Source organism: Cheilinus undulatus, linkage group 15 (genome assembly GCF_018320785.1).
Source record: "Cheilinus undulatus linkage group 15, ASM1832078v1, whole genome shotgun sequence".
NCBI classification, from domain to species: Eukaryota; Metazoa; Chordata; class Actinopteri; order Labriformes; family Labridae; genus Cheilinus; species Cheilinus undulatus.
This window is the reverse complement of record NC_054879.1, coordinates 34,802,217-34,830,052: the sequence shown is the minus strand read 5'-3', so window position 1 is coordinate 34,830,052 and position 27,836 is coordinate 34,802,217. Positions and strand designations below refer to the sequence as shown.

At 39.5% G+C, this 27,836-nt stretch overlaps 2 protein-coding genes across 2 annotated transcripts in view; one reads left to right on the top strand and one right to left on the bottom strand.

Annotated features, from left to right (window-relative positions):
- The first annotated feature begins 705 nt into the window (after positions 1-705).
- The window catches only part of cmss1 (cms1 ribosomal small subunit homolog), a 58,709-nt gene continuing 31,578 nt past the window's right edge, over positions 706-27,836 (top strand). The window contains exon 1 of the mRNA XM_041807636.1: positions 706-806. Coding sequence (XP_041663570.1) covers positions 752-806 — 55 coding nt within the window. The 5' untranslated portion in view covers positions 706-751. The remainder of the gene's footprint in view (positions 807-27,836) is intronic.
- LOC121522937 (filamin A-interacting protein 1-like) lies at positions 8,327-14,889 on the bottom strand. Its single transcript, XM_041807635.1, has 2 exons — positions 14,758-14,889; positions 8,327-11,541 (listed from the first exon to the last, which is right to left on the bottom strand). Exon 2 carries the CDS (start codon positions 11,247-11,249, stop codon positions 9,027-9,029), a length of 2,223 nt encoding a protein of 740 aa, XP_041663569.1. The 5' UTR covers positions 11,250-11,541; positions 14,758-14,889; the 3' UTR covers positions 8,327-9,026.

Here is a 27,836-nt window from a genome sequence, read left to right as displayed (position 1 = left end):
TGACGTATTAATCAAGAAATATTAATGTGCTTTACTAATTTTTCAGTTTTTTTGTAAATCAGTAAATTTGAAAATTCATGGATAACAATAATAACTATATTTTAGCATCATTCTGGTTAAAGAGCTTCTACATATTGGTGTATTAACCATTGCAGAAACATAAAAAATGATTTTGGTAATTACCAATGCTGCTAAGTTAGGGCAGCTGTGGCATAAACCTTACTTTGGTTAGGGTTAGGGTGGTCTAATAAATTTGTTAAGCAGTGTATAAATAGCCAGGCTTATAATTGAGGAAACAATAGTTAATCTAGAACTGAGCTACAGCCCACTACATGATGAATACCCATTCAAACTTAAAATAAGTTGATGCTGATACTCTTGCTATTTCATAAAGTAACATTTGAGTGCGTGATTTTACTTGTAGGGTTGTGTGGTATGTACCTAACAGTAGTTGCTATTTCTACATTATGGTGCTGCTTTCTCCTTCACTGTTCATTTCAAAGTTTAAGTATGTTCTGTAATAAATTGTGTATGGCCCAACTCAACACGTATTGATTCACATTTACAACGTATTAATGCAGTAACTAATGTTTAAATTATAATGCGGAGAAACAAATTCTCCCATTGCTGCATTTACAGTTCTCTCAGTCAATTTTACTCCATTAACTCTAAGTTTTCAACGTGCTGCTCTTGAACACACCCCCAGCACGCTCTCTCAGCGGTAGATTTGGATTGGACCGGCCCACATTAGATGAACATGGGAGACGATTTGGGTGACGAGTGGTGGAAACACGAGGGTAATTCAGGTAATTTACCTCTTGTTTCTTTATTCAACTAATGATGTGGCTCGTTTCTCTGAATGGTTGGAAAATATCCGAATTGTCCTAAATTATTGTGTAAGAAGTCGAGAGAAATGCCGGTTGTTAGCAGCTAACTGTATGCTAACGTTAGCTAGCCTGTTGGTTTTCACTTTTACTCCATGCTGTGGACCTTTAACGACAGTTAGCGACAAGTGACTGACACGAAGCACTCGTTTCTTCATATCTTACCTGTTATGAGTCAGGGGAGAGGAATGTAGCCTTGTTGTCACCGGCTGTTATGGGTTAACACGTGCGAGAGCATGTTTACATGAGGGTAACAGACATTTACAGACGTCAGTGTTGGTAACGTTTATGTTGCTTCAGTGTAGTTTCTTCCGCCCTGTATCGTCAGTTGACGCTCACAGTTAGCTGGCGCTGTAACTTTTTGCTTTTTTCCACCATGCTGCTCCTCACCTCATGACATAAACACAGGACAAGTTCCTGACTGGCTCTTTTTCTGGATTTATGCACTCTGAATACCAATAGAGGGCAGTAATGCACTTTAAGGATTATTCACCTCAGAGCCTGAGACAGCACAGTACTGCCAGACAGCCCTGAAGAGGAAGATAACATGCGTTTTAGGAGGCATCTGAAAGAAACCTCCATATTCATTTAGATACTCCTCTCTATTCTTGTCTGTCTCCTACTGGTATTAAAAGATCCAGGTCAATGTGAAGAAATCAAGTCAAAGTTACACATTATGAATATCAGAAGAGGATAAAAGCATGTATCTATCTATAATTTGAATTAACACTTCTCAGCTACACTAAGCCATTCAATGGTATACAGCCTGTTTAGTCTTCAACAGGTTCCACAAAACACCTTATTTGTAACACACACATTTTCTTCCACTATACCAGTGCTTCCCAAAGTGTGGGTCGTGGCATACAGATGGGCCCCAGAGGTACTGTAAGTCAGTGGTTCTCAATCTTTTTGGCCCACAACCCCCAAAATAAAGGTGCCAGAGACTGGGGACCCCCACTGTAACTGAAGGTGGTTGAACAGCCATGAACATTCAAGAACAGTCATGTGCAGACAAGGCCGTCCATAAGGAGGGTTGAAGGGGGGAGGTTTTTGAGACCCAGCCAAACTGGGAGGCCATTGGAGGTCAGCAAAACCCTGGTCCATTGTGAAGTTAAGCTGTGAAAACCATATTTATATTTGACCTGAATAATAATCATTCTTATCAAAGAAACAGATATTTTTATTTCTTCATCTGTGTAGAAAACAGCCTTCTTTAAATTAAAATAAAAAAATCTGTGAAAATATACTTTAAATTGGTTAAAAATACCTAAAATTTGTAAATAATGGCAAAAAATGGTATAAAAGGTGATGAAATTGGATTTTTACAGAACATAAATTAGTTAAAAGTGGAAAAAATAACCAAAATTGGGTTAAAGTGGCAAAAAGGGGTACAAAAAGTGGTAAAATGGGTTTTAACTTCAAAAGAACTGGTAGAAATTAGGTGGAATGGGATGAAAAATTGATATAAACTGGCAAAAATAGGTTAATTGTAGTTAAAATGGGCATAAAGGAGTGTAAAAAGTGGTTGATAGAGGCAATAATAGGCAGAATGTGGCAAGAATTGGTTAAGAAGTGGCAGAAACAGGCAAGAAAAAAGTGATGGGGAGGGGTTTAAAATGGACAAAAATGGGGTTTTAGTGGCAAAAATATGCTAAAATTGGTGTTAAAAGTGATGAAAAAGGATTAACATTTAGTAAAATTGGTGTAAATTGGCAACAGTGTAATTTTTAAAATATTCTTAGTTTTTTTAAGGCATCTGGTGACCCCCTCTCAGTGTCTCGTGACCTGACCTGGTCATTCCAAAGTCAAGACTAAAATCTTAAGAAGATCGGCTGTTGTCACGACCTCTGAACTTTGGAATGACCTGCCCAAGGAGATAAGGCTAGCAGATTCAGTAACATCTTTCATATCACTCTTAAAACTCACTTTTACAGACTTGCTATTATGTTCTATCTGTTTTAATAGTTTTCTTTATTATTGCCCCTCTCTTATTCACTCTGTAGCTCTTACTCTTTTTAGAGATATTAATGCTACTTGGGAAGAGTTTGCTGGGCCTCAGGGTACATTTACAGAAGTAAACATAACAAAAATCTAAGTGACTGTGCAAAAAACTGATCCAAACAAAATAAATGGCAGTGGCTCTGTGACCCACAAACACTTTTCAAGTTATGTTAATGTATCTGCAAGCAAAGTATTTGCTTTGAAATTATCTGCTTTTGAAACAATAATATGACAAATAAAAGGTAAATATTCGAGTCACAGGTGATATTTGAACCAGAGTTTTTTTGGTGGGCCCCAGAAGATTTTTTTGGTACTTTCACTCATTTTAATGAAACTCATGATTTATTCATTTTGGTCATATTTTCGTCATTGTAGCCTTTTAGAATTACAAACCAATCCACACTCTCAAACCTTATGTTGTACTTTGCTTTATTTGATAACAAGAATGCAGTGTTAAGTGTCTTATAAGCTCCAGTCCAGCTTTTTTCTTATGCATTAAGAGAGCTCTGTCTCTTTTTCTATTACCTAATCCTTTGGCCTTGGGAATCCTTGCTTGGCCAGGCTTCGTCAACAACCCCAGTGGAATCTGATTAGAGAATACAGGAATAACTAACTGTTAGGCTGTGTATGCTTATGTGGATTTATAAGCTTGTTTGTAAACTATTTGTAGACGTCATACTTATAGAAGAGCTGTTTATTTTGTTGATGGCTATTGATATTAATATTGATAATATTACACTTCATACAAATTGGTAGCTGATACAGTGAAAGACAGTCATATAATGATACATCAGCATATCATCTTTTCTGCTGAGAAAAGCTTTCAGTCCAGGCCTTTGCTCTTCTGTTAATACAGAAATGTTGTCAAGTTTTAAAATAAAACTGCCTCTATGGCTACATCTGAGCTAAGCGCCTCATCATAGCCATTGTTTACTGGCTTGCAATACGACTAAACCACACTCATAGCTGGGGATGAGAACCGAAATCCAGTACACACATGGTAGTGGAGCCAACACATCTGATACCTACCAGACTGAAACAAAGCTTGGATTTTGATGCTTCATTTCAGTACCCTGCACCCTGACATAATCACCTGCCACTTCAAATGAAAGAAGTAGGTTATTGGATTTATGCCATTTCTGTGCGCTCGCAGATCTTGAACATCTTTTCATCTTTCTGCTGTATGGACCACTGTCTGTTCTCTGCTTGTGTTTTCCTGCCGAGGACACAGTCATTCTGACTGTCACACTACTCAACTGTTTGTCTCTGATGCAGTGCCCATGTGAGTTTTGCTTGAGCCTTTCACATTAAAGGTAACACCTGTTTCCTTTTCTTATACTTTGTTCTGCAGCACAGGTGTCAAACTCAAGGCCTGGGGTCCAAATCCGGCCCGTGGAACAGTTAAATCCGTCCCGCAAGATGATCTCATATTTCTGTTATAACTGGCCCGTCAATATGAGGTCTGCAGGTTTCCTCAAGTACAAAAATGTGAACGTATCCTTGATGATTTAAGATTTCCTTGTTAAGTCACAAAATATGAAAAATTAAGGAGTAAAAATATTTAGATAAGAAGTCAAGAATGTGGGAAAAGAAATTAATTTGTGTTTTAACTTTCACATTTTCAATTTTGCATCTCACAATTAGGACTCAAACTTAGGATTTTGACTTTAAATTTCATACTTTGAGCATTTCCATTCATAATTTTGACTTCTCATATAATATTTTAAGCTTTAAGATTCCTAATTCTAATTTTTAAGTGATATTTTGACCATTTTAACCAATTATTTTGTATTTTATATCATATTTTCAACTCCAGACTTTGACTTAAGAATCCCATAGTTTGATCTTTTAGACTCACAATTTAAAATTTTGAATCATATGTTGACTTTTAATTACATGATTACACATTTTATTTCATATTTTGACCTTTTAAACTCATGATTTTGACTTCTTTCTAATATATTTGGCATTAAAGAAACATTGTCTTTCAATTTCAGTTTCATGTTTTGACCTTTTTGAACTGATAAATTTACTTTTCTCAGATTTTGAGCCTTTAAACTTATCTTTTTAAATATCAAAATCATTGATCATCAGTGCTAAGTTTTTTTCATATTTTATTGCTGGTGAAACAAGGTTGACAGTTTATGGTTAAAAAGGTGACCCTGTTAGGCCCTTAGGTTAGTCCTGAATCCAGAATCTGGCCCCTGCTGTGATTGAGTTTGACACGCCTGTTCTACAGCATCTTTTTATGATATTTCTCTGTATCATTTACTGTACTGAGACAGATTTTATTTGCTAAACAACTTTTAACACACTTTTCCTCTCTTAAAGGTATTAATTCAGGAACTGTTGAGGGTATAGCAACATTGAAAAAGTATCAGTTTAGTAAAACCCCAAACTATACTTAGTCCTACTGGTAGTTACCGCCTCATTCTCCTCAAATGACACTAATTGGTCCTTCCATTCTTAGACCTGGCAGAGACATTTCAGACTGAAACTCTGTAAGATAGATCTGCTTGATGACAGACATCGAATCTGGTAAAACCACTGGCTTTGTAGGGTTACGATGCTAAATCCTTTAACTTGGTTTCACCACTGTCCAGCATTATCCTCCAACTGTCTTCTTCTCTTATGCAACTGGGAAATTCTTCTTTGGCCAAACTTTCTTGGCTTTTTAATATTTGATTATAGATTTTGGATCCAGATGTTTAAAAATAGTACTGAAAGTTGTACCAATGTTTCTAATAACTCTTGCACCCTGGAATAGAGTATTGCAGCATTATTGTGGTTTATAGTAAATAATCAGATGCATTTTCATTTTATTTATGTTTTTACTACCTTATTTGTAGAGCTTGGCTATTGGGAAAATCATATGTAAGTTCCCACACAATTCTCTCAACATGTGTGCTGTGAATAGTTCACAATGTAAAAGAAATCTAAAAGAAAATGCTTTTTTGTGGGTTGTCCCTTTACCCTAACTGACATCACATCCTTACTCCTGTTTAAATCAAAGATATGCTTGACAGGAAATGCTGTAAGGCTGACAGAAAACTGACAAGACAGAAAAGAGGAGCTGAAGTCTGTTAGAGCATGTTATTGACTCTGAAGTCAGTCTTCAGAATGGAGTGGAGATCCGTGAGAAGCACTCTGACGCTCATGACGATATGTCTTTTGGCTAAACACTCACACTAATGACAGATTCTCTTGAGGACTTTGTCACACTGCTGTAAACGCTCATCAAATATAACATCTGGTTTTCACTTTGCCAACTGATGATGTCATGGTGGTGAGTGTGTGTCTGTGTTTGTCATCATATACCTGTAATGTGGGCTCTCTGCCCTCCTCTCTCACTACAGGAAGCCATACTGTGTCCCTGTATGCTGTCAGCTAGTCCCTGATTTACACAAAACAACCTATCGCTACTTCTTCAACTATTTATAACATAAGAAACTTTTAAATGGAACTACAACCGGACGTTATCCTGTCCTCTTGACTCTTTCAAAGGGGATCTGACACAAAAAAAAAACGTTTGGCATAGTAAGAGTTGAAGTGATGAAAAACCTTCTGCATTGGTATCAGCTAAACTGATTTTTAAGATAGTGTATCAGCTCAAATTTTCATAACTGGTGCATCCTTAATCTGAATACATATTCTTAACCTACATGCTTACAGTTGATTGTTTTAAAAAGATCTCATAAATGCACCATTTGTGAAAAATAAGGCCGATACAGATTTTTCAAACAACAGTAAAGCCAACTGCAGATGCCAATGTTTTTTCCTTATTTCTTTTGATTTAAGACTCCCACTAGGCTCTTTTTCATGGTCAAAAAACTATTAATAAAATTGTTTGTTGACAGCCTTTTTTCCATGACAAAAACTAGACTAAGACGAACCAAAAATAGATCTTTGATGACTAAAACTAAAAGTAAACTTAGTTTTAATCACAATGACTAAAACTAGACTAAAATGTAATATAGTTTTCATCAGACATTCAAAGTCAATGATATTTCTCTACTGTGGGTAAATCTGTCAAAAAAACCATGCATCTGTATCTCTTCTTTCTCTCAGCTGTAGAAAGCAGGGACCCCAGGTTTGGTAGAGTGCATAGACCATTCATAATTCATGACTTGTTACCAGATTTAGGCAAGAGCATAAGTGTTTGGACTAAAATTAAAATCTAAAATGTGAGGGCTTTTTATGAAGTAAAAATAGTGTCGACTTGAAGTATTCTTTGTAATTTGGAAGGCATCTCACAACCCCCCTCTAAGTGTCTCCCTCACTCTGGGAACCACCGTACAATAACTTTGTGTGACTTGGCATATAATGCCACTGAAAACAACGAGAATGTTAATTATGACTTTAGAAAATACAGGATTTCAGTACTATTGGTACTGAAAAATGGAAAAGAGATTGGCCTGTCTCTATGGTTAAAATTCAGAGTGAGTGATGATTTATTATTGCAAGTCATCAGGATGTAGAATAGAAACTGGATAGAAATGAGCAGTTTGTATTTCAGAGGTCACTAAAACTAACAAAAAAATGGAGATTCTGACAGTAGCTTGAACTTTTAGTGTAACAGCAGTGATTTATTGAATAAATCGATTTGTCTTCTGGGCCTACTACCAATGTCTGTTCATGCCCCCCTGCATTGGTACATCCCTAGCTAATAAAGTTTTAGTTTTTTAATACACATTTAAGCAGGAAATATTCATAAAGTAAGAACACTGTCAAAACTTTTTAACCCACCAGTGACTTGCTCTGAAATGTTACAATAAGAATCAGTGTTTCTATATGGGGGTTAAGCTGGCAGAGATGGCACCCACAATGTGGTCCCTTTTTGTGCTTGGTCTTTTTTTAAACAGCCAGTGAAGAAAACCGAAAAAATGAATGTTTTAGTGCAATAGTTAGAGTCCATTCGTGCATTAGATGTCAGGATCAAATGTGTTAGAGCTCTGATTAATCCCTCTGAGGTTTATAGCTTGTACTCAAATAGCGAAGGCTTTCAGTAATCCAACCATCATAAAACCCAAACAGCCCCACCACCTCTAGGTGTTACTGGGTCAGAAAAAACGAGCTGAGTTTTCCAGTGCATATTTGATGAAGGTTTCACACAAACACACACCATGTTGTGAGGAATTTGGCTGTGTGGGTGAGTCTACCTTTGTATTAAACCGAGTAAACCTTATCTATTCCAGCATTTTATTTTCTTTTTCACTTATTTTAAGAAAATGGTTAATAACAGATGAAAGTGTGTTCTTTTTGAAAGAGTTTGATGTGTGCAATGTGCTGTTGGCCCTTGAGGGGAAAAAACATCAAACAAGGTTTTTACCATTTTCTCACTCTTTTCTGATTCCAACTATTTTGCATTTAAACTGGCGAGCAATCTGCTGGCTGAGTAGATGACAGCCCTCTTGAAAGTATTCAAGGTGAATAAACAAAAATCAACACATACACTTTTAATGAACACAGAAAAACATTCAGAAATCAGAATAAAAAATACGAAAAAAGATTACACATTTAGAGGCAATGATGTACTGCGTAGCTCTAATACAGGCATTAAAAATGCATGTAAAATAGTCAGTAAAGGGTTTCTAAAGTCAGTGAGTATATTTGCACGTTAACTAGATCAAGTAGAAATAGTATGACTAAGACCTGAAAGCAGTCATTGATATATGAAGGTTTTCCTTTATGCTCCTATGAGGAGTTTTTAATACAACAGGCTGAGATGAATATTTATGACTCTCTATGACCCACAAAAGCATACAAGACTTTCAGCAAGAAAAGATCGATACATTCTAGTCAGTAATTCTAATGTTTGTAAGCATTGCTGCAGGGTAGGAGTCAGACAAAGTGAGTTAAAGCCTACTGCAAGAACAGTCATTTTGTTCTATTTTCATGGCCATAATTCACAGTGAGCTATACATTTGACAGTTAACAGACAGCAGGATGAGATTTTTAGTCACATGTACATGTACCGGGCAGCATTTGCTAAGAGATACGACGCACCAGTTTTGACTAAATGGGGCACAAATCAATACAAACATAAAAGTTCCTCACAGGAGCTCTTAAAGAACATGTTAAGTAGTCCTGAAATGTGGCAAGCACCAATGTGGCATGTTGAAAATATACTAGAGCCATCTTCTAATCACAAAGGCCACTGACTGTAATATTGGAGGAATGTGAAGCTGAAGAGGCAGCAGGGGAAATGGTAATACTGCTTGTTATCTTGCCAACACCTTTTACATGACAGCCATTGGCGAGCACTTGTGTCCGCTGCTCATGTCGGAGATAGTACGGCCCGACAGGCTGCGGCATACCGTGGGTCATACCGTTCAGAGACTGGATATATGGGCTGCCAACATGGATGTGGATCTTGTTGTCCTCTGTAGTAATGATACTGGGACTTGTTTCGACGCTGTTGGACCTCTGTTGTTGCCAGCTGTTCTGCCGCTCCGGAGTCTTGCAGAAAACCGAAGCCTGATTGGCGACCTCTCCCGGCTCTGGAGAGCAGGTCCGGACTGTCACGATCTGAATCGGGGAGCCATTGTGGTCAGGTGTCAAGGAGCGTGGAGAATTTGGACTCATTATCCTGGAGATTGTGGGGGAAATGGTGCGGTCAGGGCTCGAAGGCGGGGTCTTGACTGTTAGAGGAGAGGAGTTCTGAATGATGGTGATTCTCTGCTTAGGCGAGGCTCCACTTGTTGGGATGACGGCCTTGCTTGTGTAGGACGTAGCTGTGTCTCCTGTGGGGCTGCTGATCTCTAGCGTGGCGGTGTTGAGGATATGATGAGGTGTTACTTTAATGTGCAATGGCTGCCCTGGCGTGTGTGTTACCATCATTACCTCACCATTTGCTTGGTGCATATCAATGCCATCTGCTGATTGGCTGCTGTACTGGCTGATGTTATTATTTGCAGTGTTCAGGCTATTAAGGCTGTTGACAAGAGAGCTTCTTCTGTTTGAGACTTCCTCATTGTGATTAGCGTCCTCATGATTTTCTTCTTCTACTTTCTTTCTCTGATCGCTGTAAGGAGGAAGGCTTTCTGCTGGATCAGTTTGGACCTCTTTGGTGGTCTGATGATCAGAAAAGTGTCGCCCATTTGCACCAGGTGAAAAGTTCTTAACTTGTCTATACCTGTCAAGCTCACTACTCAGTTCCTTCATCTCTTTCGCCAGCTCCCTGTTCCTTCCTTCCTGCAGGGTCAGCTTTCTCTGCAGCGTGGAGTGATCCGTCTGAACCCTGCAGATCGACTCCTCAGTTCCCATCAACTTCTGGAGTTTCTCCTTTAAAGTATCCACCTCTCTGGTTAAGAGTCTGGACTTGACTTGCTCCTTCTGAAGACGACAAAGGAGAAGGTGCTCCTGGTTGACATCCTCCTTCTCTGCCTGCTCGTACCTCTGGAGCTCCCTCTTTGACGCCTCAAGTTCCTCCGTTAGCGCGTGCGACCTCCTCTGCTCGTCCTTGAACCTCTTTTGCAGGGACTCAAAGTCCTCCTCCACCTGCAGCAGTTCTCCTTCCAACACCTCCTTGTCCTGCAGTCTCTTCCGCAGCCTTTCAAGCTCTTGGGTGAGTTCTTTAACTTTGTTGTCTTCCGTCTGGCGGCAGTGGTTGGTGTTGTTTGGGATAGAACTATTAGCATACTTCTGTTCTTTTTCTTTCCTGTTTTCCAACACCTGTAACCTACTTCTCATTATGCTCATTTTACTCTGCAACTCTCTGTTTCTCTCTTCTTCTGTTTTTAGTCGGTCTTGGAGCTCTTCTTTTTCCTTTCCGATGCCCCTAATCCTTCCCTCTAACTCTGCCTTACACCTCATTGCCTGTTGCATCTCCTCTTTCAGTCTTTCTGTCATTGTTGCCAAATTGCTGTGCTCATTCCTCTTGCCTTCCTTCCTGTTCAGTTTTTCCTCAGCCTGTTTGAGCTTCTCTGCCAGAGTCTTTCTGTCCTCCACCAAAGCAACAGTCAGTGATCTGAGCTTGGCCAGGTCCTGTCTAATCACCGCTTCACTCTTTTCCTGTTTGCTCTCAGTAGCCTCGAGCTCTTTTACTCTAACTTTCAGAGTGTTGAGCTCAGCAGACAGCCTCTTACTGACCTCTCTCTCTTGCTCCAAGCTGCCCATCAGGATACTGCAGTCGTGTTTGCTCTTGCCCAAAGCCTCCTCTATCCTATCCAACTCACTGATTCTGCCAGTCAGTTTATCCACGTCCACTTTCAAGCTGCGGCAGAAGCTGATCTCCCTCGCCAGTCTACGGTCTAGGTCACGACACTGGTCCCACATGCGCATCAGCTCCTCGTCTTTTCCCTCCATTTCCACGACCCTCCTTCGAAGCACCTCGACCTCTGACAGCAGGCTCGGGGCTGTCATGGTGATCAAGCCTTGGTTGAAGGTAGAAGCTTGGTTATTGAGCTCCACCTTCTTTGCACTGGGGTGAGCGGCACTGACCTCCTTCTTGAAGTGGTCTGTAATGGCAGTCAGTTCCTTGACACGGAAATGATGAGCCTCCAGCTGCTCACTCAAACTCTGTTGCTCTTGAACAACCAGCAGTGCAAAAGCCTTCAGGTTGCTCAGCTCGTCCTTAAGAGTAGATACTTCTTTTTCTCTTTTCTTCTCCTTTAACTCCTGGTACTCTCTCTCCTTTACAACCAGGAGCTTTAATCTGCAAGAAAAACAAATGGCACTGGTGTTAAAAAGGATGCTGTGGGTGTTTTTATTGTCATTTTACTCTTCTTTCTGCTTTCAAGGAAACTTTCTCTTGTTTATACCTCACCTTTTGGCCCCACTTTTTAAACACACATATTTCTTTCTTTGTGTATTCCCAGCACAAACATTTACTTTCATTTTCAGATAAAATCTGAATCACAGTTTCCTCCCTTACTATTCAATTTTTTTTCAAAAACAATGAATTCTTTCTTTTTATTTGCATTGTAGTATCAGTGTCTACTCTAATTTGCATTCATGCTCCCCCAGAACATGCAGATATGTCCATGATATTCCATATTGTTTTGCACTCCCCTCACAGCACTCCTGACTATCACAGCAGATGGTCCCTTGGCAGGGTGTGTTTGTTAATTAAGAAGTTTCACTACCCTTGAGTACCCTCGACGCTGCACCCAATCACCCTCCTCCTGTGCACAACGAACACTACCCCACTTCCAGCTAGGAGAGACAGGAATTCCCCCCGTTCCATGTGTAATTACAGACCGGCTACACAAGTGCTGTCACTCCTGCATTTCCCCTGATGCAGACCAACAATGGACAAATTAATTTAAAACACACTATACATTCAGTGTCATTGTGATACACAATCACAGCGAAACTCTGTGGAATCTATTTCCACACTAAAGTTACTGACTTTTCCTTTAGTCTTGCATTCTGCAGATATTTAGAGCTGCTTTCTTGAACTGGTGGGTCGCCACCCACAAGTGGGTCTCAAAGCTGTTTCTATTGGGCTGTGAAGGTGTGCCAGGAAAAAAAGTGTCAAAAAGTCTTTGTTGTTACAGTAGCCCAAAGTAGACATACAGTACATTCATACATTTTTTTTTTTAGCTTTTCCAATGATGAGTCATTTTGGGTCATTTTCTCAAGATTTTAAGCCTTCAGGGTTCCTGCGGATCCTTCAAAAGTCTTAAATAGTCTGAAATTGCACAGTTTAAATTTAAGGCCATAAAAAGTATGATTGTTACCAGTGAGAGGTCCTGAATTCTAGAAGGCACATTGACTAAGGCATGTCTTTATCCAATATTTGTTTTCTAGACAACCTTTTATGATTATACTCATTGTCCCCTGCAAAATTGCTGCATAAATGTTCTCCCTAATTCAGGGAATTAACACTGTACTGTTGTGAAACACTAGTCCACTACTCTGCCACATCTACGCTACTAGGTTGCCCTCTTAAAGATCCTTGTTGCTCAACCTTATTTTGACAGGTCTTAACTGACAAAAAGTGTTATTTTGCTTTTTAATAGTTAAACTGTTTTCATTCAGCTCAGCACACCTGCAAAAATGTGTTGCTAAATATCACCTTAGGACATCTGTTCCCAACCTGGGGTCCAGGACTCCCTTGGGGGGTATGGGGCTCTGTCAGCTCTAAGGTTGTTAAAATAAGATTAACTTATAAGATCTAAAATCATGGTAAAAACCCTTAGAATTAGTTAATACATTAGTCTTTTGTTATGAAAACTAGTGTGCTGGGCTATTTTGTTTGGATTTCAATGTTTAAAACAGTTAATGTAGCTGAACATCTTTGACAGAATTGAACCCTTTTTTCTAACTGGGTCCCAGGGGGCCTCTGCTCTTCTTAGATACAAGTTGGGAGGCTAAGAAAAAAAAGGCCTAGATAGAATAGAGGCATTAAATTTGCCAGAAATCAGCTGATTTGGGTGATTATGACCGAGAAATTTCTTTTTACCTACAACATTTGACATTTCATGAACAGTTCACTCAGGGGTCTTGATGCCCAACCAGTTAGATGAGACATAGAGTTACCTTTTAAATTCATAGAGACATTTTAAGTCAATGTCAGGTTCTGATTCTCTGTTGGATGCATGTTTTTCAATGTAATCATTTTGAACATGTTCTTAATCCTTTAAATTTTGTATAGAAGTTTGAGGAAAGTTGCTCTTGACCCTCAAAATTGCAGCTAATGATTTACTTTCAAAAAACAAAGATGTATATTTCATAAAGATCAACAGATTCATTCAGAGCATCTTTAAATATGCTATTACAGGAGATTTAATGCTAGTAATGCATGATATTGGGACTGAACGATTAGGGAAAAAAATTAAATTGCAATTTTTTTACCCCCTAACTGTGTGATAAGTCATTATTTTTAAGTGCCTCATCTTCTATATTTTTCAACAAACACAAGCAATAAATTATTCTAAGTTATAAACAAACAATATTAGATAGATTAAATGCACAATAAAAAAAAAAATATATCTAATGGTGATTGTTTTCACTATTGTTGTAAATTCGATATGAATTGTTCTATTGAAAAGGCTGATCATTTATGTCATTCACATTTTCATTAAGAAAGAAAGTAACCTGAACAAGGAAAGTAGGATTTTTGTGAGTTTTTCTGTAATAACATCTCTGTTAAAAAAAAATATTCAATGTGTATTTTGACACACGTTTCAGGTCAAAACATTTTTACACCTTTTGCAATTAAAAAAATTACAGAAGATGATTAATTTCCCAGCCTTACACAATATTGGATATTAAATCATTATTTTGAGCTGATATTAATATGTTAATGTAGTTCAGACCTAAAACTTCAGTCTTCAAAACAACATTTATAGTTAAAGTATGACAAAAGAAGCAAACTTTTGCCCTTAAACACACTTTAGAGTTTAGGACATGAAGATGTACAAAGAAAAAGACTTGGCTAACATAAGATTCCCCAAACGTATTCATGCATACGGCTGGTATTTACAGCTGAGTTGTCGGTTGTAGAAATGTTTCATATCTATAGATTTGAATATTATGCCGATTATATCTTGCGTCCCTGTTTTAAAGTGTTTGGTTTGGTTGGTGAAATTTACAAAGAAGCATTGTTTAGAATGAAGAAGAACATAGGTAAATGTTTAGTTCTGATATTCTTCTTAGTTTGGTGGAATTAGAATTATACTCAATATTTTATATGTTAACATTGGAAAAGTTTTGGCCTCAGCCGTAATTCTGTCTTTAAATGTACAACCAAGCACCTTTTGAATGGGTGTTAAATGTATGATCAACCCAGCGTCGTCAGCTGTTCAGTCATACTTTCTCTGCCAGTCACATTGTTGTACAGTAGTAAAGCAACTTATAAAGTAAGACACTTCTCAAAAAGCACGTTATATCTTTCCACACTTCACAAGTCTTCCACCGGTCCTACCTGTTCTTCGCTGTTGGCCTGTGTCCTTTTAAAATCCTCTGAGAATAAAAAGTCCCTCTTTCACCTCTCCCGTTCCCGGAGATCCCAGTGATGTGGACATTCCATCCGGAAAACCAAACATTATGAGAAGTGCTCCGCACACCGAGTCTCACTCACAGTCAGTGGCGCCCATTACATCATCAGCAAGTCCTTATATGGGACTGTACAGGCTCTACCGCTGTGCACATACAGCATGTGTGTGCACGAGTGTGTGTGTGTTTTTACTGGAGTTCAGCCCATTCCAGATGAGGTCATTGTGAAGCCATGCCAAAGAGGCTAATGGGAAGGACAGAGTGTTTGTATGTGTGCAAAGAAAAGCTTCAATCACAATTCAAACTGGAAAGGCTTACACTCTCAGTTTGCAGGATTAGCCTGAGCAAACATATTAACTTTGCTGCTAAAGTGCTGGGACTAACTTTGTATGTTCAAGAAGCTGTAGCTCATTTAGAGCATGTATACTTTATTAAACGGTTTGTCTAAGTGTGTAGTTTGTGTTCCCATATGTTTTAAGACCAGACATGTTTTGTGAGTTGTTGCTGCCTTGCCTGGGGCCTGATAACCTAACTGTAAGATGACATCATCAGTTCATCGGCCCTCAATTACATCCATATGTCTTTCTTTCTTTCTCTCTCCCTCCTGCTTCCTTATCTTGCTGTCACTTTGTTCTTCACCCTGACTTCTTTTTTTGCTCAGAGGTACAAAATGCAATTTGTTTTTGAAACTGCAATTTTTACCTTCCTCCTGCCGACATCATTTTCTTCGATATCCCTGTTCTCTCTTACGGTATTACTCAAGTCAAATCTCTGTGCTCAGTGGAGCAGGGAGGGAAGACAGATTAAACTCTCATTATTCTCGCTGCTAGTCTCATCTGTCACGACAAGAGTGACAAAAAGCATAAAGGAAAATAACAAAGGATATATTTTAGCTGCCTAGATGATAGTACTTTCAGCACAACAGGAGGAAATAACATGTATGTCTATGGGAGACGCATGTTCCCCTCTGGGAGCCCTCCTTACTAGCTCTAAGTTTTAGCTTTCACTGGGAAAAATACCTCTGGTGGTATTTCTCCCTGTCAAGCAGCCCATCTAGTCCCCAATTAAATGAGAACTATTTCCCCCTTGTCATGATGTCATCACACAAGAACTTACAAAAACAGCCAAAAAACCCACTTAAACTTCGTTTTTCCTGACATTTATGTTCTAAAGGATTGTTACACCAGGCCTGGAACTCAATGTAGAAGCTTCATATCTTTTAACCGAGCAATGAAAGCTCAGTGAACAGTGCCAACATTTTTTACCACAGTAAAAGAGCGGCCTCATTAATGATGTAGACCTCTTTTCGCTGAAAGACTGGATCACGTTCTCAAACCATTCACGTCAGTGATGGAGAACAAAAACACAGTTTATAAATGTGCAAACAATGTCTCCATGGTTACTGAAAGTTTCTGTCAGCGCCAGATTCAGCAGCTTTGTTCTAACACAACACAGAATGGTTAAAAGCATCAGTGAAAGCTCTGTAGCAGCTTCTTTTGACAGCTTGTGTAAATGGTACATCATCACAGTAACCATACATTTAAAGTAAAACAACTTAATTTGGGGGTTTTTCTATTTATTATTCTTAACTTTTAATTCCTGACAAGCAAACAAGTTGTTTACATTTTAATAGCTTTGACTGAGTAAAAGTTGCTTGCAGACATCAGAGTGGTTTTCACATGAATAGGGGTGTAGGATTTTTCAGACACTTGCCCTCTTCTTGCTCTCTGTCCACGCCCGCTGCATCATCCTCATCTTGCCCTCTTTCCATGCCTTCTTCTCCTCCATCATCCTCATATTGCTCTCTGTCCCTACCCCCTCCTTCATCATCTCATCTTGCTCTTTATTTCACTGTATTTGATACTAATGTAAGTCTGTTGAGCAATTCTTTTAGTGGCCTTGGCAATAATTACAGAGGAAAAATATATGATTGAAAACACACTTTTCAATCAAGGGTTCTCAAGGGTCACACCCCTACTGTGGGCCCAGGTAATCAGTAATCCCCCCAAATACTAATGCTACACCCATGCTTGCAGCTCTTAAATAGTCATGATGAATGTTGATGCTGTTTTGTAGGAGTAGAAATAAGTTGAATTGCCAGGTCTAGTAATTATCTCATTTAGATTTATTTTGGGGCTTTTGTGTCTTTTTTTTCAGACAGGACAATGGGTAGAGAGAAATCAGGAACAGCAAGAGTGGGGTTGACATGCAATAAACGTAGGCACACGCAAGATGTGCATCCAAGCTTCCCACTTTGAGGACACCACGCTCTGTGCACACTAGTCATGAGGACATAACCACTAAGCTCCCAGGACACTGTGCTAATGAAGGTATAGTATAGGGCTATAACTGTCAAATCCTAATAACTGTGCCACTCTGCAGCTCTGATACTGAAAGTGCTTACGCTGCCAGTTACTCTAGTTAGTCAGGTAATGCTTGTTTTCTATGCCTGATTGTGTTCTTTTATCCTTTTAATTGATTAACTATGATGCTGGCAGTCTCTTTCAACGTCAGAGTTAACTTTAGCTGATGACATTACCTCTTGACTTGTTTTGGTTTGCAGCAGCAATCACCTGATGTTAATTCCACTGATCTTATTTATGGTAAGGTAAACAGAAACAAACGTTATTATTTAAGGTGTTTATAGGGATGCACGATATTGGATTTTTGTAGACCTAAAACTTCATAACCTTGCAAAGAAGATGGATTTGCCTGTTTCTGTGTTTCTTACTGGTGAATCCATCTTGCAAAGCTCCCATCTGAACCGTTTGGGCCCAGTTAGAAAGTGACAGGACCAATCAGCGACGATGGGCAGTACTTTCAGGCGTGGCAGTCATGACGTAACCAAGCGGCAACAAGAGAACGGTTTGAATTGTGGCGGAAGGCATCAGCGTGGATGCTGCTAAAGCGCCAGTTTTATCAGAACTTGACAACATTTCTTCGTTAAAAGAAGAACAAAGAACAGCAGTGAGTTTTCTTTTCAAAAATGACAAAAGTCATGCACTGACATATCTACAGTCGCCTTATGCGGCTCTCTATGGAGTTTATTCCTCTGTAGTGGCGAGCCTCGGTAATGGCTACGTCACGTGTTTTGTTGCTCTGATTGGCCGCAAAGATGTGACAGACAGAACGTTCATCCAATCACCTTCCAAGTTTTTTTTTCAATGGCTCTGCCCTTTCCCAAACGCAGTCTATTGAAGATTTTCCAGATGGATGTGTGAAACAAATCCATCTGGTGTGCCAGGTTAAAAACTTCAGTCTTTAAAGCAAATTTTAAATTCTAGAGATGAGCAAGGAACCAAACTTCAGTCCTTAACAACACACTTTAAAGATTAAGACATGATGATGAACAAGACCTAGACTGGTTTAAAACCTAGTATACAGATCACTGTAACTATCTGGGGTTGCTGCTGAAATGCCGGGAAGGGGAGAGGAGCAGCTCCGTCTACTTTTCTGAACAAGGCTTTCACAGTGCTGTAGACAGCGCATGGCTTCAGCGGAGGTCCACTATGCTCCCTGAACCACCATTAGTTGTCGCTACTCCGGTGATGCAACTCTGTACAGCTCTGAAGGTATAGTCACTCACTCAGTCAGGCAGGCAGTCACATACAGTCACATGTATAGGGCTGACCTGGTGGTCAGCCAAAAAGACCTCAGCAGACATATGTCAGTTAAATCTGGCTAAAACCCCACAAACCTAGACATTCATACTCCTGATATTTACATCCAAAAAAGGATGATATTTACAGCCCATGTATCCATTGCTGATATCAGCAAAAATTTCCATATCTGCTGATACTACTGATTCATTTTTTAAGTCAGTATATCAGCATATACCAATACCATGGCTATTATGGTACGTTCCTATGGTTTACCTTTTGCAGGACATAGTTTGTGGTTAAGTCCAATCATCAGCATGTTTTACTCTGTAACTAAAGAGCAGCCAGGTAACAAGCCAAACATCACCTGCTTGTATCCATGTGATTAGTGTGAAGCACAGAAATAAAGTGTAAGGCCTGTTCTCTCCTCCCAAAGTTCGATGTCGGTAAAAACAGCAGCATGAAGCAAGTACTTTCCACAGCATCTCTGTTAGTCTGTTCAGGGCACTAAGGTCACGTATTATGCAAAATAGGCCTTATCCCGCAGGGGCTAGTTACTGTGGACCCTCCTCCTACTGACCCTGTTAACAAGTTAGAAAGCAGCTGAATATTTTTTTTTCAAATGGTGAAAAACATGGACAAGTTTACGGCTCTCTGCATATCTTACACACGGTGCTCACTTTTGGTACAAATCAGTTGGAAGCAATAGCACTACACTGATACCCAAAGGTGGAAGACAGCATGACTGGCAGGGAGAGTGAGAGAGGCAAAGTGAAAGGCAAAGTGGTGTTTATAATTCTGTTCAAACCTCTCTGCATCAGAAGATCAGCAGTTTCACTTAATGCTCAGCAGATTTAACAACTTAGTTGTACAAGTGTTTCTAAATGACTAAAACTTTAACATTCCAAGACAAAAAGTCATTAACTGTGTTTTAGTCAAGAACGCCTCTAACATAAGCATTTAAACCCAAGTAATTAACAGTGGATAATCAACTATGGGCCCCAGTCTTTTACCGAAACAACGTTTTTAGTTAAAAAATATCAGCATGTAAAACTTTTCTGCTTTGACCCAAATTACTTCTTTGTAAGAAAAAAGGCTCAATAAGATGAGATTTTTCTCTTGTTGTGGAATGTAGAAGAAAAATCCTCCTCATTCCCTCAGATTCCTCGCTGCAGACCAACTCCCAAACCAGAGTTCATGAGGTCCAGTTTCCCTTGGAGGAGGAGTTGGCATCTGCAGCGCTTGTCCTCAATTACAAGAATGATCCGATCCCTCAAAGGCTATTCCACTCCAAGAAAACCCGCAAACATGGCCAATATGTAATATGCTCCTTTATATGAGACGAGCACGCCGCTGTTGTCAGAGCTCCTATTTTCATCCAGGGGTGTAATTTGGAGATATTGAGTTTTTTTTCAGCCTCGACCTCTGAAAAAACTCCTCCAATTGTAGAGAAAACTGCTGCACAGGGTCAGAGAAAAGCCATACTGGAGATGCATAAAGAAAAGCAGCTGCTTCAGGCTTTGTTCTCTTCATTTATCAACAAGTTTAATAAAATCGAAGGAATGACTAAACTGACCTCATATGCTCGGTACAGCTAATAAATGAGCCCAGCAGCTTGCGATCATAACAGCAGTTCTGCTCTGAAGTGGTGCTCTGCCAGACTCCTGTGGTAATTTATGCACATCTTCTCCTGACACATTATTGGCTGAGCTGGCAGATGGTGGATTTCAGTGTGAGAGATGGACAGAACAGCTGTGGGTTTCCGCTACAGCATAGCCAAGTTTATTCTGTCCTTTTTATTTAAATAAGGTCTTCAGTATCGTACTTCACCATGTTTCACCAAGACAGGGAATGTTCTATACTGTTTGTTTGCTCTCCAAGCAGTATGGAGGATGTAGTTCACTATTTGATGGTCAGCATAATTTAAATATCTTAATAATCATTAGAAGATTTGTATTAATCATATAGAAATTCATTGTACACAGAAGAGTTATCCCTCTGATCTAAGTGCATGCTGTTTTCTTCTTTAACAACTTAAGTTTCAGTTTTTGATACTGTTAGTTTAATTGTCAATATTCTGGAAAGTTCCAAAGCATCAAAAACACATTTATCTTTGACCATATTTTACTCAAAAGAAAGAGAGGATGCAGCATTTTAGCATCAAACCTATGGACAACATGGCAGTCCTAGAAATATGTAGCCAAAATATTTAGATTGCCAATAGAGACTGATCTCTCTGTCTGTTAATGCTTAAAAAATATGTACATCCTGCAGAAATTTACAGATAATAATAAAATAATGTGTTATTTTGACCAAAATATTTATTGTATTTTAATTTGAAAGTCTGACCCTTTAAACGTATGTAGGTGTGCAAGGAATGCAAATTGAGAAGGGATGTAAAGACAACACCTGCCAACTTTGACACCACCTCTTGGTTGCTGCAAGAAGATTTTGGGGCAGACCCGTGAGCAAAGACGTCACCATGTTTCAGAACTGTACAGAACAAGAGAGTGCAAAATCTGTTTTAGTACCAGTGGTGTAGTTTTTAGGCAAAAAGAAAAAGCCATTAACAGACACAGAGACTACAAAGCATGTTTATGTCAATTGAGAAGCTTGTTACAGAGAAAATCCAAAACAGTTTGAAGAGTTTTCACACATGTGATTTCTCTGAGGCCCTTCATTTGGGATCCTTTTTCCAGGAACTTGCCCCCATCCCAAACTAACTGAATGCCGTTGGCTTACACTGTTATCAAGTCAATGCTGTAGACTGTATTAAGCATGAAGGTAGTCACAGTGGTGTCACCCACTGGTGTCTGAATGAGTGTTCTGAAGCCTTTTGATGGCAGTTGCAATTTTGGAAATGCTCTTTCACGCTAACTTTTCATCAGTCTATCTACAGGCAATGACATGAAGTTAGGAAGCTATGGCATGCTCTTCTGTCAGTAAGATCACTGATAGTTCTTATTTTGCATGACTCTAAACCTAAACATCATTAAAACAGATAAATTAAAAAAAAATCTTGAATCACAGAAGGTGAAGAAATGAGCATTTGACTTCTTTGTCCTTAGTGGTGGTCTCAAGTGGATGCTTGTAGAATTTTTTGATCTTCCTTGATTTCTCAGACAACCCTAATTCCAAAAAAGTTGGGACCCAATGTAAAATGTAAATGAAAACTGTGCATTGATTTGCAAATCTCATAAATCCGTATTTTATTCACAGTAGATAAAAAACATATTGGATGTTGAAGCTGACACCATTTACCATTTCATGAAAAATATTAGCTCATTTTGAAAAACTCAAAAAAGTAGGAATGGGGCATGTTCTATTGTGGATTGATCATGAAATTGCATTCTGGTTTTATATTTTAGACACTGTCGCAATCTTTTTTTGAATAGAGGTTGCATTTCTAAAACTGGAGGTTGCCACTAGATCTCAGCTTACATTTCTTCAGCACTTTCATAGCCTAAGACTTGCAAAACAGATGAGCCAATGATCTTTCTCTAAGCTGCCAGTGTTAGCATGCTAACACGCTAAAGTAGGATGAAGAGCACTGTAAATATTACCCATACTTTGTGTTAAATGTAAGTATGGTCATTGTTAGCTTGTCAGCACTCCAGCTTTGTGTTTAACCAACAGCATTGCTCTCCCTCCAGCATCAGAGAGGTGCAGGAATGTAGACTCGAAGTCATTAAAGAATTATCCAGAGCATCTGCACTCATATGGCCAATATTGATGATATATTGATGAAAGGGCCACATCAGTGCAGAGTGAGAACATGATGGGGTTTCAAAGTGGTTTGTGGGCATAGAAGAGTTTGTGATTCAGAATTTAAGTGGTGAGATGAGAGCATGGATGTGTCTTGTGTGCTGAACATGTGTGTGCGGTTTATTCTAAGAGGCTGTCAGCCTGGTGACACACTACAGGAAACGCACACAGGGACTCAGAGCATGTTCTGATAGCTGAGGTTGGAACAACCAGATTGCTGCATTGTGATGTGCAGATGTAATCATCCTTTGACACGCAAAGGGGATCATTCTGTGGCATAAAGTGATTATATGCCGTGACTGGAATTTAGCGTATAGTTTGCAGTTAAAACAGGTCATCTGCTCTGCACATGGCACCTCATGGAGATACTTTTTCAGCAGAATGAAAAAGAAAGAGGGGTGCTGATTTTAAGCCAGGCTGAGTGGCTCTGTTGGCTCAGAGCAAAGAAACAGGGAGCGAGATTGAAAGATAGTTGAAAAGGAGTAGGAGTGGGAATTCTTTCAGTTAAATATTTAGGCTGCTGCAGAGCGGGATGTAAGAAGGACAGGATGAAGAGGGAGATGAAAGGGACAGGCATATCGCCATGTGCAGCGTGTTGTTTACCCTGTGGATAAATGCAAGCAGTGACTCAGCTTAAACCTGTTTGTGCCAAGCTCAAAGAAGCTGGAGCGCAGTTGGGAACAAAGAGGGGGAAAATAAACTCTTTTCAAGTGTGCTTTAGAAGAAATTTAAATAAATACAGACATAGAGCAATGCTGTGTGGATTGATTGGGAATTTGCATTAAGAAGCAGATCGTATGTGTGCTTTTAGGGAGTAGAACAACTAAATGATTTTCGTAATAGATTTCATAAGTTCCTTTGACTGTTAAGTATGACAACCAAAGCCAATGATCATAAATTCAGTACAACATAGGACAGGGGCACCCAGACTTTTTCTACTGAGGGCACATACAAAAATAAATATGGATGATGGAGCCATTTTCATATATCTCACCTTGAGGATATGACACATTTGTAAAACCAATCTAATGTAGGTTAAGAGACAGTGATACGGTTTGCTAAAATGGCTTGCTGATGGCTGAAAAGGCAAAAAGCCAGTCAGTCAACATATTTTGGGAGGCCAGCGAGATTTCAGTGGGCCTAGTCCACCCTGGCTACCACTGGCTCTGCCCCTGAAACACCATTGGTATTGCTGTTTGATGTCATATTCTATCAAGGTGTTATCAATCAAGAAATCATTATTATTTTGGGTTTCAATATGTTTACTATTTACAGTGTTGTCTCAATTTAATCATGTAAAAAACATCAATAAACTATTCTTGTCAAAGTGTTTGTTTACAGAATTAGCATGGTAACGCTCTCTTGTGCTGAAAGTAAGAAGTACAGTAGGGTCAAGCACAAGCTTCAGGTCTAATATGGGGCATATTTCATTTTATTTTAAGACTTTGCTGCAGGCAAATTGGAAATAGTATGTGTGTCACATATGCCCCTCAGCCATGGTTTGGACGCCCCTGATATAAAACTAAACAGTGTGTTAAACACCAGAGGTAGTGATTAGTGGTTGGCAGTAAACCGATATCAGTACTGCCATCTGTAAAATTTCTGCCGTGGTATGGATTTTTGCAACACTGTCATTATCACTGTTTTTAATGCATGTTTTGTACTGTGATATGTGCACAAGGTGTAAACAATGCAGCAAAGCGATGTGTGACAGATACCAGCTGAGTCTGAGTCCAGTCATCAGCGTGTGTTGCTCTGACATTAACGAGCAGCCATATAACAAACCAAAGACAGCCGCTTGTATCCAGCTTCTGAAGTTTGTTGTCTGTAATAACAGCAACATGAAGGGAGTGTTCGCTTTTTGCTGTATCTCCGCCAGCCTGTCTGCTGCTTCAATATGAGCTGGGCTCAGGACAGTTCGTCTTAAGCCCAGCACTGCAGCAACTCATATGGCTTAAAAAACTGTTTAAAGGTGTGTTTAAACTGATGATTTGCCTTTCTAGGTCCATGATGATTCAAAGAAGCGGCTGTGGTGATAACCAAAGTCAGACAAACAGCTGTAGACTTTTACTGTGAAGGCCCACATCAGGAAATATGATCTTTTTAGTAGCGGCTAGACACACCTCAGTAAAAGAGGACTGAAAATTAAAACTACAGGTTCAAGAATGAACACAGAGAGACTTTTAAAAACCTTCCTCTGTGATTGTATGCTCGGAAATGACTTAAGTATGCCATCACAGGCTTGTTTAGGGGCAGTAGTGGGCTGTAACCCCCTAATATGCATTTAAATACATTATCTCTTTTAATTTTTTTGTGATGGGTAAAAGAAAAATTACTGTGATATGTTGAGGCCATATTACCAGGCCTAGAAATAACGTGTAACAGTCAGAAGAATAGGATCAGCATATTTGACTGTTTGCATGTGGAGTTCCTGTGTTCCATGCTCTATTGGGCAACACCGAAATGCACTTTGAATTAACAGATGGGGACACAAATTTTATGCTGTTGTGGGAAAAATATGAATGTCATAAGGCGTAATGGCAGTGGAGCTTTGCCTTGTTGCAGAAATGCCTTGTGGAAAGGGGTGCAGTGAATTAAGTATAGCATCTTGCATGACCGCCACAGTTTGGCTGTTTTTTGATCTTAAAAACAGATCAAAATGTACAAAGGCTGTTTAAAACACTGGTATATTGGCTGGGGATGCATGATGTCCAGCACAGACATATGGATATTTACCTGTAAATAGGACTAGAGGCTACTAGTGCTAGCACGAATAACATTAGCCACACTGCAAACCAATACTTTTTGGACAGTTTCCTTACCTTTAGAGTACTTAATCTGACTTAAAATTTCTGTTCAATCAACCATGAAGGTGTCAGCTGGGAACATCTCTAATAGGTGGCAAATGTATAAAATGCTGCCTAAAAATCTTCTCTTAAATCAAAATGGTCAGTGTGTTTTCCCTCTAGATATGAAGCAGGCCAAGGTATGATCAGACAAATTGGGTCACAAGAAGTTGCTTTGCTCCTTTATACGCAAAGGCTTGTTGATTTCACAGTCAAATTTAACATCAGTGTCAGAATATCATTTTGCTGTCAGCCCTGTTCTCTTGTTTGTCTGATATGCTGTTCAAACTCTGTGTTTTGGATACGTGTTCATGAAAAGAATTAATGAAGCCAGGCAGGCAGGGAGATGAAAATCCTCTGTTCATGCAGTCAGGAATGTATGAGCCACACAGGGTTCACCCTGCACCACAGACATGCTGTCTACTCATGTATTAATCATCATTAGGCCGAGATGAACCTCAAAACCTTCTTGTGTGCGTGTTTTGGGTTTCCACTCTGTATATGGATAGGCTGAATTCTCGTAAACTTGATCAGTACTGGCATGACTATTTTTGGCCTTTAATTGTGCGTGTGCCTGTTGTGGATCAGTAAAGTGTTTTTCACTTTGGCACACAGATGCAGACAACTAGTCTCCTCCCAAGGCTGCAAGCCCAGTGTGGGTCCAGTCTCTGCACAGCTAGATTACAGAGTGGACTCTGATGGTACATGAGCCGAGACAACCAGAAACTTCAACACAACGGCCTTGTCTTCTGCCCTTAAATTGCACATGAGAACCGCCGTCATGTTAGACTTCGCTAAACCCAAAGGCCACATCTAAATGTTCTCCCTACTCAGGAAGCAAATCTATCTATCCAGCAGAAAAGCCTCAACCGTTTACTTAGTTCAGAAGAGGGATTCCTTTGCTGTGCGGTTCTGCTGATTTGGTCAGTAGGGTGCCAATTTAGATCGTACATATAATTGCATGTAGGGGCATGTTTATGTGTTTACAAGGGGGGGAGTATACAGAGCCAAGATGGCCACAGGTCTAACCAAGTCAAGGATGTAATAGACTTTGTCTAAGAGGAGGAACTTAAAGTACAGTCTTGAGGTCACTGGGTTGGTAGAAAACTGAAGCATCCAACAGCGCCCCTGCTCCCAGCCATGAAGAGCATTAAAGACCGACGTAGACTAAAAGTATCTAAGCCTGCACAAGTGAACATCACAGAGCTCTGATCTGGCTTGTTCCACAGCACTGAAATACTTTAATCCCTTTGCCTCCTCTGCACTAGCTGTAAATCCTCATCTCGTTTACATTAGGAGGGATTCTGAGAGGCATGGATATTACTGCAGGTCTGCCTTTAACCCAGACTACCAATTTAGTGGGAGCGGAAAAATATGTCTTTGCATGGGCATTCATCTGAAACTCAAGGGTTTGGTTCACCAACCTCTCTCTGTCCTGCTCCAGTAGAGTGGTAAGACAGTTGCTCTTATGGATTAAATCCCTGTGGCACTGCTCTTGCTCCTCTAGCTTGTGTAGAGAGCGAGATACCTCCAGGAAATGCTCCAGCATCTGTTGGGATGAGTGCCTGTGAACCTCCACAAAGTGGTTGAGCTGTAGAGAAAAAGGGAGAACAAAAGAGGGGGCAGTGAGAGGGAAGATTTCAGTGTACCTAACAGTGCTGGCAAAACTTCACAAGGGGAGCTGTTTTAAGTGTAAGGCTAAATGATGGATTTGTACATTTGTTGCTGGACACTGATCATATTCTACCCAAGCAATAGTACAGGAAAGAAAAATGCCAGAATATTTCTTCTGATTTGGGATGGAATTTGAGATTTGGTTCAATAAAGACCAGGTCCTCCATTTTTCAAAACAGTCAATATGACCAGTGACGTTAATCAATAACATTTGAGTTTGGGTTAGATCCCCCAAGCTTTGCTGTTAGTGTTCTTTACTAAAATTTCAAAATCATGTTGAAAACCATGAGGAAACCAGCTGGATAATTACTGGTTAGTAAGGTAATCATGCCATCATAATCTTACATTATGATATGATCAAGCTGGGTCAGTAAAAAAACTACGTGATGAAGGTAAATATAAAACATCATGATCATGACGTCAAGAAAGGTTCCAAAGTAATGTTATTTAATAAAAAAAAATGTATCACTTAAGTTATTCTAAATACTCTGCTATGTAAAAGATTTCCTTGGAGACTTGATCTCTTTTAAAGATAAAACTACAAATCAGGAACAGGCAGGTCCTTTGATTTCCAGATTTATAATTTCTGCAGAGGAATAGATCCAGACAATGTAACACCTGTAGTGCAAATAACAAATTTGTGCAATGAAGCGGCAGTAATAGATGCTCTGTTGTGAGACAGTAATGCATTCACCTCATTAAATTTGATTATCCGCTCCATCTGGAGTCTATTTTCTTACTATTGGCTGTTGGTACCTCAGCAATTGGTTTTTTGTACACGTCCTGCAGGTGGTCCTGCTGGGCCCGGAGGGAGTCCCTCTGCAGGGCTCGGAGCACCTTTTCTGGTCCAACAAAACCGTATCGAGCCCCCAGTAGAGCTGGATCCATCTTCTCGGATTTCAGCACAGCAATTACCTCATCTCTGGCCTAGAGTGACAAAAATTACAGACTTCAGCATCTTATGTAAGCTGCAGGTAGAGATGCTGAGATACCATGTTTTTCCTTATTAATACAGATTAAAATAACTAAACTTTAACATTGGTCAATACAGAGCTGGACTCTGAAACTACAGAACAAATGGCTATGTTAAGGAATGGGGATTGTTAACTTTACTTATACTGCTA

Bases quoted from the DNA above. Each gene is read 5' to 3' on its own strand.
- LOC121522937 (XM_041807635.1), bottom strand. From the start codon at position 11,249: ATGACAGCCCCGAGCCTGCTGTCAGAGGTCGAGGTGCTTCGAAGGAGG.